This window comes from Orycteropus afer, unplaced genomic scaffold (genome assembly GCF_000298275.1).
Source record: "Orycteropus afer afer isolate SDZICR_OR568_19922 unplaced genomic scaffold, OryAfe1.0 scaffold00113, whole genome shotgun sequence".
NCBI classification, from domain to species: Eukaryota; Metazoa; Chordata; class Mammalia; order Tubulidentata; family Orycteropodidae; genus Orycteropus; species Orycteropus afer.
Genome location: NW_006921700.1, coordinates 6,971,152 through 6,981,362, shown reverse-complemented (window position 1 = coordinate 6,981,362; position 10,211 = coordinate 6,971,152). Strand labels below are relative to the sequence as shown.

The window sequence follows — 10,211 nt, the reverse complement described above, 5'->3', positions numbered from 1 at the left end:
CCACCTTGGAGTTTACAAAGACTTATGGGTAGAAAAGCCACACAAAGTAATTTACTACACTGCAAGTGCACCCTATCAAAGATGGAAAAGTTATGAGACCTGGAGAAACAAGACCAACTGCTGAGGCCCGGCTCTCCCAGGTTTCACTGTAGTAGTGCAGAGAAACGTATCTTGGGTTTCTTGTTCCTGTACAAGGGCTTTTACAATCAGATGAGAATGGCCATGTTTTCAGTATTAACATTTTAAAGTCAGTGTATTAGTCTTTCGTAGGAGATAAAAGTTTGATCAAGTTCCTTCTGTTTACCACCTTCATATGAGCTCTAATGAATTTTAGACCTTTATTTCCCCCATTTTTTTAAATGTTGTTTGTACCATTCTTGTTGAAAGAGCTATATACAGAGTAAAAATTACCAAAATTACCTTGTTTTTAAAGCTAAATGAGAAGTGATTCAGATATATATCAATCTTTTTTTATACCTCACGTGCCTACATCATTTGGCTTGTGCTGCAGATAGGCTCAGGACTAGTTCTTACCCAGTGATTTTATAATTTAAAGGTAATTGCATTATATCTTTTAAAGAAAAAGATGATGTTTGCTGTGATAACTTAGTTGCCACTTTTTCTATGCTTGATTTTTACCTTCATTTAGTAACTCTTTGTGACTTATTTATGAATTGAAGAGGTCTGTAGTGGGAGGACAAATATTGGGAATTTTCTCATAGAGTGACAGAAGTTATCTTTTTGAAGAGCCACTCAGGCAAAGATCTACACAGAGACAGCCAGCTGCTCCAGTAGCTAAATATAAACCTTCTGCTTTATGTTCAGTTTAATATATAGTAACTGTGCTATTTACATTTTCTCTCCAGAGCTTACTCTTGTCTTGGAACTAGAAAAGACTGCTACCTCTGGCCGTTTTGGAGGGAAGCTCTTAGCATCTTTGACACACTTGTGTTTATATTTTATACGCTGCTCTGCCTTTGGATTCATTCCTGTGAAGTCATGGTGGGAAGTGGAGGATGGCCCAAAGGCCAGAGAATGTCAGGCTTTGCTCAGGAGCTCCCACAGGAATGTGTGGCATGCTGAAGAGGGTTGCAGTGATGGGAAAGCACTAATTGTCTTGATCTGAAGTGTAACGGAAGGGAGGACACATTCCCGGCTCTTTGAACATGTCTTGGGTGTTCTCTTGTACAGCAGAGCATAACAGATTTGGTGTGGGTTCCAGCTGACTGGATGTCTGTGCGCATCTTACCTGGTGGGTCTGGCAGGAGATGTGGCAAAACTCTTAGACCATTAGATCGGGACTTGTTAACATTCACCAGCAGATTTGTATTTCGTGTCCCCAGCACTTACCTCATTTATCTTATTTTATCAACTACCGATTTTTAACTTTTTTAAAATTAATTTTGTTGTTGAGAATATACATAGCAAAGCATATACCAATCCAACAGTTTCTACATATACAATTCAGTGTCACTGATGACATTCTTCAAGTTATGCCACCATTCTCACCCTCTTTGTCTGAGTTGTTCCTCCTCCATTAGCATAAATTCACTGCTCCCTTAGGTTCCTATTTAGTCTTTTAAGTTGCTGTTGTCAGTTTGAACACACTCTGGTGGCATAGTGCCTGAGGCATTTGACTGCTAACCAGAAAGTTGGCAGTTCAAACCCATCAGCCACTCTGCAGAAGGAAGACTGGGCGATCTACTTCCGTAAAGATTTACCACCTTGAAAACCCAAAGGGGTTGCTATGAGTCAGAATTGACTTGATGACGGTGAGTTTGATTGTTTTAGGCAGATCTTATGAGAGCATAATGCTCAAGACAGACTTTATTTATTTTTTTACTAGTTGAGCTAAACTGTTGTTTTGTTTTAAGAAGGGAATGTTTTTGGTTTAAAGTTTAAAGTTTATCTCAGGGCAGTAGTTTCGAAGGTTTAGCCAGCCACTAAGGCTCCAGAAAGTTAGGAGTCCATGAGAGTTTGACATTCTGCATTTTCCCTCTTTTGATCAGAATTCTTCTACAGAATCTTTGATCAAAATGTTCAGTAATGGTAGCCAGGGCACCATCCAGTTCTTATTTCATGGCAAAGGAGGCATTTGTTCTTAGAGGCAATTAGCCACACATTCTATTTCCTCCTCCTATTCCTCATTCTTCTTTTGTTGCTCTATGTGAACAGAAACCAATTGTTGTGCCTTGGGTGCCTGCTTGCAAGCTTTTAAGACCCAAGCACTATACAACAAACCAAAAGATAGAACAGAAGCACTAAATATATTATTAGGCCAAGAAAATGGGATGTCTCGTGAAACGATTGGTTACTGATTTTCTGATTAAAGGCTAAAGATAGTGGCTACCAGAGAAGATCTCGTTGTTAAGTGATCAGTTTTAGAGCATCATACAGGTTCTGTAACAGTACTAAATATGTCAGCAGGGTTGACTTGCAATTCTTACAGGCAAAATTACACCTCCAAATTGTTTGGATTGATCTAATCATGTGAAAGTAGTATTTAAATGCTTAGTTTTGGGATCTGTAATGGATCAATAAAGTTGCAAGAATCTGAAATATTGGTGATGGGTATCTTATTTTTCTTAAAACGTTATAAGATTATGAGCAAAAGTAGCATGGTAAGTTGTCCTTTCATTCTCCTTCTTAAAAAGAATTGGGTGGAGTGATGAAGATATTTCTAGGCTCAGATCTGACATGAAGCTATAGTAGTTGATAAGGTTAAGATAGGAGCTCTGGTAGCATAGTGCCTAAGGCATTTGGCCGCTAACCAGAAGGCTGGCAGTTCAAAACCACCAGCCATTCCTCGGAAGGAAGGTTGAGCAATCTACTTCCATAGTGATACTGCCTCGGAAACCCAAGGAGGGGTCACTGTGAGTCGGGTCCCACTCGATGGCACATAACAACAACAACAACAACAAGGTTAAGATGGGAAGCCTAATCAGTAAAGTGGTTATTCAGAAATGTGGATGACTGAGACATTTCACAAAATTATCTTAAGTTGAAATTATAAATTAATACTATGGTGATAAAAGAGCCCAGAGATAGAACTAATGAATTCTAGTCTCTTTTCATTGTGGTTTCTGAGTCACTATTTAGAAACATCAAGTCATCAAGGAGGAAGAGTTGGGTTATATCACAGTGATTCCTGCAGTCTGCTCTATTAATTTGATTTAATTCAATTAATTTATTTTTAGACCTGTAACAGGCTGAGCCCCTTGCTGTGAGTCTACCACAAGTAGCTGTAAGTACTTCTTTAGAGCTCAGCTCCTCATTTCTAAGTGAGTAGGTACGGAGCCTTTTGGGGTGGTTGTCTACATAGATACTGAGCATTCATGATAGCAGGACTTGAAGTAAAGAGGGAAACGAAGAATGAAGTACCAGTAACTAAAAGATAACATCATGGAAGATACAGGCTGCTGGTGGTGGTACATGAGCACAGAGGACAGTAATTGGTGAGAGATTCTCATCCTGAAGTTGGAGTGTAGGAGCAGCTTCCTCTTCAGAGGATTGCTGAGGAGGCAGCCTCTTTAGGAGCATCAAGTTTCCACAAGGACTATGAGAGGAAGTTCGGTGCAGGTTTTCCATGGAACTGTTATTCCAGAAGGCAGTGGAAAAGTTGTAGGATGGTGACGTGGCAGGCTGCAGCAAAGGAGAATAATCAACAGAGGAGGGCATGAGACGGGAGAAAATGGATAACTCCAAAGGCTTGTATTTTTGTGAATGGTCAAGAGAGTGGAAATATAATGTCGTATTTTTCATCTTACTTACATTTCCATGACTTTTTACACTTTTGGATGGTCTGTATGTCTTTTAGGTTTTCTCTTCCTGTAATTCCTTTCACACCATTGGTTTTCCTTCTCCTCCTGTTGCTCTCCTTTTCTGTTGTGGGCTTCTCTGCACTCTCAGTGTGTTATTTCTGCCACACTTATTCTTCTGCCTCATTGCAACATAGCACCCAGTCCTTCCAGCTTCCCTTCCTTCGCTAGCTAACATAAAGAGGTCCAACTCTCCCTTGCCAATGTCTTCATCTCTCTTGTCTGGTTGGGCTTCTGTTGTACTCATCTGGCAGTCTGGCCCCTGAATGCATCCTTTGAGCCTGGATCCACCTGCTAAGCATAACTGCAAAAAGGGCAAGGAGGCCACATGTTCTGACCTCCTCTAACCCCACAAGAGGAAAGGCAGAATCACCATCAATAGCCCAAGGCCTATTCCTGCCAGGCCAGACATGCTGCCTCCCTCCAGCCCTTTCACCAACCGTTCCTCCCAAAGCACCCACCACCTCTCTCCTGGGTTCGAAAATTCACTGCAATGGCCACACAGAACTCACAGACTATAGGGTTTATTAGGGAAGCACCAGGCTACAATTCAAGTTCAGGAAAAACGCTCAGTCTCTCTCCCAGCCCACCGTCTCTCAGCCAAGTCTCTCACAGTCTTTCCCCCAGCAGTGCATGTCCCTCGGTGTCTCATTCAGCAATGCGTGTCTCTTGCGTCTCTTTCCCAGCAGCACGTGTCTCTTTCAGGAGCATGTGTATCTTTCAGCAGAACATCTTCCTCAACCAGCAGTCAGAGAGAGTTCTGCCTCTATAGGAGGCTTCCTTTTGAGCTTGGCAGAGTGGCCAAACCAACCAATCATAACAACAGAATTCTAAGCACCTGAGAGTGAGCCTCCCATAACATTGTGTTGTGCCACGCCCAACAGAAACAACCCACGTGGATAACATTTACGATCAGGAGCTCCTCAGTTGCTCATTCCACCACTGAGTTTATAATGACTTATGGGTAGAAAAGCCTTACTAAGTAATTTACTACACTGCAGCATAGCTGGGGAAAATCACAGAGTCTCAGAGTTAAGGATCACATTAATTTTGTAATCGGCATCTCTTCCTGGCTCTCAGTGTTGTCCAGCAGTTCCTCCCTTAGGCAGCACTGTTCTTCACCGTGACTACTTCACTTTTCTAAATCCCAGCCCTCCTACCCTTCTCACACCTGTGCTCTGCAGATGACCTTGCCACATTCTTGACAGATCAAGATTACCTCAGCACTTTGCCATCAAACCTATGGCTGTTCTCCGCTGTTTTTCTACCCTCAATGTTTAAATGTGGCCATATCTGTCCCCTTTTTAGACGCTATACATGCATACATGCATGTACATCTCCTTCCCTTAAACCCGTCTCCTCTCCGTACCAGTTTATGTCCTTTCCTACATACTGCTTGAAATTTGTCTCCTCTCTGTTGTACCTTCCATTATTCTTCACCTTGCAACATTGGGTTTAGTGCTATCACTCCCTATGCCAAGATCATCTGTGCTCATCTTATCACTGATTCTAGTGGGTGATTCTTAGTCCTTCTTATGTGACTTCATCTCTGGGCATTATTAAGCACTTCTCTCAAAATGCTCTTCTGTGGTATCCATCTCTCCTGATTTTCTTTCTGCCTCTCATTTTTCTTTACGGGCTTCACTGCCTTTCCCTTCTTTGGTGTTCATCAGGGTTCTGTTCCAGGCCCCTTCACTCTTCCGCACTCTCTTTATCTTCCCACCTATTGCTGAGGACTTAGCAAATCTATTCTACTCTAGACATCTCTCCTGGCTTTAGAACAAAACTGACTGTTGGGCATCTCAGGGCACATTGCCATCATGTCCTGCGGAACGACCGTCAGCCTCTTCCTTCTCTTTTGTTCATTAGCACACTGAATGGCATAACTCATTCATTTACCTAAGTCAGAAACTTGGGTGTCACTTTTGATTACATGTATTCTTTGATTTGCCCGATCCCCAACATTACTGACTCTACATTCTCTCTCTCTCTTTCCATCTCTGTCTCTCTCAAAAATAATACACACACACAGAGTATTCCCTATTTTGTCTCTTTACTAGCTCAACCAGTCATTTCTCACCCAAGAAACTGCAACAGTCATACTAGTTTCCGTGCCTTCAGTATTCCCTATCCTGCTATAAATTCTATACTCCAAAATAAAATTTTCTAAAATGAAAGACCAGATCATATCACTCCTCTGCTTAAATCCTTCAATGATTTCCAGTTTTCAAGGTCACTTCCAGACTCCTTACTATAACCTGATCTCTGCCGGCTTTGCCAGCTTTGTTTCTCTTAACTCTTTTTATTATCATTCCCCTAATCTCACTGAACTTTTATACCATGAAAGGAAACCAAATGTCCCTTACGCTGCTCCTTCTCACCCGTACCCCCCCTTCCCAGAGAGCCCAGCTTCCGTGATCACCCCATGTCTGGGGAATGTGCCAGAAAGGACACTCTTATTCCATTTTTCACTCTGTCAGAACACTTTCCAAGCCACAGTGCATTTTGACTGCTTTGCAGGATCCTGACTGTTGTCAGCACACTGAGGGCAGAGACTGTGTCTGTCTGCCTTGTTCCGCTTGGTATTCCTAGCATCTAACACAGTGTATGGCGTGTCATAAACAAGTATCTCTTATATGAGCCAACAAATGGAGCAAAATTGTTACAGCTATAGAAAGCAAGATGCTTGAACCAGTGAATACAGAGGAGTTGAAGGGATATAGTTTGAAAAAAGAAAGACGGTCAATTTGCATTCCTTCCTAGCAGTGCAGTAGGAACAGTGTGCATGAGGATAGGCATAACCAGGACATTGAAGTGGAATGAGAATAAAAGTCGTGGGCAGGATCAGAGTAAGAATTTGGATTTACCAAATTTAGATTTAACCAAATTCCATGTAAGCAACCACCCTAGGGTTAACAAAATGGGTTTTGTCTGAATGCCACGTTTTGTGTGATTGTAGGGTTCAAACATCTGTACCCACTCTCAACACTCATGTAATGTTATGTATGCAATTCCTTAGTACAGAGGTTAACAAGCCAGTGTGGACTGTAATGTAATCTCAACTACCATTTGTATATAGAAGTCATTTTAAGCTTTTTCAGTTTTCGGTTTTCTCATGTATATCATTTTCAAGGGAAAGAAAAGCATAAAAACAATATTAAAGAATTGTGCAAAAAACCCACTATCATTCTAACTTGATTACTTTTTGCAGCTTTTACCCAGCACTTACATAGTTTTGTAGTGTTACATGTGACACTTTGTATATTGTACATACATTCTTCCAAGTTTCTGCATAGCACTGTAGTGAATATCTTTGGTTACCTATAACATGTTGCATGCTTAAAGTTTTTTCCTGTAAGTGAAATTCTCAGGGATGGGATTATAGGGTCAGAGGATGTGAAAATTGTGTAAGGCTTTTGTAGTGGGCTGTCAATAGCTTTCTAAATGGTTTACATTAAAAGTTTGCAGGAGTACAAAAATAACAAGATTTTTAGTGACCTTTTGAACTACCTTGTAGTGAGTGAGGTAGGAGGCTCAGGAAGGGGAAGGGGAGAATTTTATGTGTAAAATTTTGTTTTCTTTACATTACTTCAGTTTGTATGAGGTGTCATGAAGGATTTTTTTTGTTTGTTTTTGAATACAGAAAAATCATTTTGTAACAAATGACAATATATATAAATAAAAATACTCTTTAAAGAGTGAACAGAAATTTGCCCCCATTGCAACTCTGTTTGTCCCATGTTAACTGGTATTTAGGTGCTCTAAAATGTACCCATTCAAGGGTGGGTACATAGGCTGGATTATTTTGACTTGCTAGAATTGCTTTTAGAGCTGCGTACTTTGAGCTATGCCATTTGTCTTTATGGAAAGAGTTTTGTGAAGCTCTCCTTTTCTGTGATACTGGAGAATGTGTTTTATTGCATCATATAACACACACTTTATGAAGTTGCTTGGAAAAAGTCCTTACATGCATCAGTGCCACAAACTGTCATGCTTTTCCAGAGTATGTGGTTGGTTTCTCTCATGAGAACTGTCAGTAATGTGTGCGTTAGGTTTCGGTTTTGCACAGAGCCAAACTTGGGATCTGCCTCTGGCTTTCTTTTAGATGTAGCTTAGGATCAGATTTTGACAGATAGACAAGTGTTAATCTTTCACAAAGCAGCAGAGTATAAATAATGGCATTATTGATTAGTTCTGTTATTATTCCACGTGCTTGTGAGCTTTCTGGTTGAAAATTTTGTTCTGTTAAAATGATAAACAGTAGAGAATCCCATTGCTTTCTAGATGGTGATAAACCTGTTATGCGGGTCATTTAAAAGTAGATTGAAGTTGAATGCAAAAAATGTTATAGAACAAAGAATAGAGTATTACTATGTTTTGAATATACTTACAGATGTTTACCAAAATACTGGCAGTTTTTTCCCCCTAAGGAATGGGAGCAGAGGTGAAAGACTTTGAGTTCTTACTTTTACAGACTTTAATGTTGCTCGAATAGTCTTTCAACTCTGAGTATATATCCTATTTAATGCTTTAAAAGTGATTCATTTAAGAAGCAGACAGAACACTGCCCCTGATGATTGGCTTGGGTAACGGTCTCTCTGCAGCAGGTCCTTTCTCATGGGGCTCTTCTGTGTCTGTGACTGCACCTGAATGGGAAGTCAGTGAGTTGTTTCTGCTGTTCCAGAAAGTCAAACTGTGCTGTTTGTTTTGTCTCCCCTTCTCTCTCAGGTCATTTGGATCCAGGATTCTTAGCAAGTGACAAAACATCTGCTGGCAATGCACCACTCAATGAAGAAATTAATATCGCCTCTTCGGATAGTGAAGTAGAAATTGTGGGGGTTCAGGAACATGCAAGGTAGGGGGTTAATTGGAGTTTGCTGATATTTTAAACTATGGATTTGATTTTCAGCTGAAAACAAATAAGAACAAAGTGGTACACCTCATAGCATGGCTGGCATGAATAGTGGGACCTTTAAAGACACTTTCTGATTAAGTAGGTGCTACGTACTGTCTCATATCAAGAACATCTCAACTATATGTGTATGTTTTTCTCCTTTATCTTCAGCACATGTCTAGATAGCTTGACAGATTCTTCTCTTATGGTAGAAGCATCGCCATATCTTTTCCTCCTCTCATTCTTATATTCTGGCCTTTCACTTTGCCTTAATATATACTGGGAGCAAACTGTTGGGAGATACGTATCTCACATCAGACCTCTTTTGCTTTTCCAAGAGCACCTCTCCTTGTCTTTCATTAAAAGTAATCTTGTAAGTTGTTTGGTCTATTCCTATGTAGGGTTCTGTTTCTAGTGATGTTCATGCAATAGAAGAAGTCTAGTTCCTTAGGACAGGAAAAGGCCACAGACATCAAATTAGTGTATAATATTATGAAAATATTTTTTTGAACCTTGGCATTCTTTAAGGCCAAAACCCAAAAACCAAACCTACTGCCATTGAGTTGATTCCCAACTCATGGTGACTCCATGTGTTAAGAGTAGAACTGCTCCATAGGGTTTTCATGGCTGTAATCTTAATTAAAGCAGATTGCCAACTCTTCCTTCTGCAGTATTACTAGGTGAGTTCAAACTATCACATTTTAGGTTAGTAGTTGAGTGTAAACCATTGGTGTTACCTAGGACCTTTCTTTGTGGAGCTCTGATAGCATAGTGCCTAAGGCACTTGACTGCTAACCAGAAGGCTGGCAGTTCAAACCCACCAGCCACTCCTCAGAAGAAAGTTGGGCAGTCTACCTGCGTAGTGATACTGCCTCGGAAGCCCAAGGATGGGTCGCTATGAGTTAGGTCTGACTCGACGGCACACAACAACAACAACAGGACCTTTCTTTAAATCAGTGGTCAGTAAACTACAGCCTATGGGTCAAATCAGTCCTGCTGCCTGGACCATGATCTAAGAGTCATTTTCACATTTGTAAATGATTGGAAAGAAAATCAGAAAAAGGCTAATTCTTTGTGACATGTGAAAATTGTACGAAATTCAAATTTCAGTGCCCATAAATAAAATTTTCTTGGATGACAGCCATGCTCATTCATTTGCATGTTGTGTATGGCTGCTTTGCGCTCCAACAGCAGAGTCGAGTAGTTGCAACAGAGACCATGTGCCCCAGAAAGCATTAAATATTTACTCTCTGGCCCTTTGAAGAAAAAAATGTACAGATCCCTGCTTTAAGATATGCTTATAAGAATTGGTTACAAAAAAACTCATCAATATGCTGCCTACAAGAGACACACCTTAGAGATAAAGACACAAATAGACTGAAAATCAAAGGTTGGAAAAAGATATATCAAGCAAATGGCAACTGAGCAGGAGTGGCAATATTAATTTCTGATCAAATTGACTTTAAGACAAAAACCACCATAAGAGACAAGGAAGGACA

At 40.5% G+C, this 10,211-nt stretch overlaps 1 protein-coding gene across 1 annotated transcript in view; it reads left to right on the top strand.

Moving 5' to 3' along the window:
* CUNH18orf25 (chromosome unknown C18orf25 homolog) overlaps window positions 1–10,211 on the top strand; it is a 95,990-nt gene that overhangs the window by 66,532 nt on the left and 19,247 nt on the right. The window contains exon 3 of the mRNA XM_007943841.2: window positions 8,547–8,673. Within this exon, the coding sequence (XP_007942032.1) occupies window positions 8,547–8,673 (127 nt within the window). The remainder of the gene's footprint in view (window positions 1–8,546; window positions 8,674–10,211) is intronic.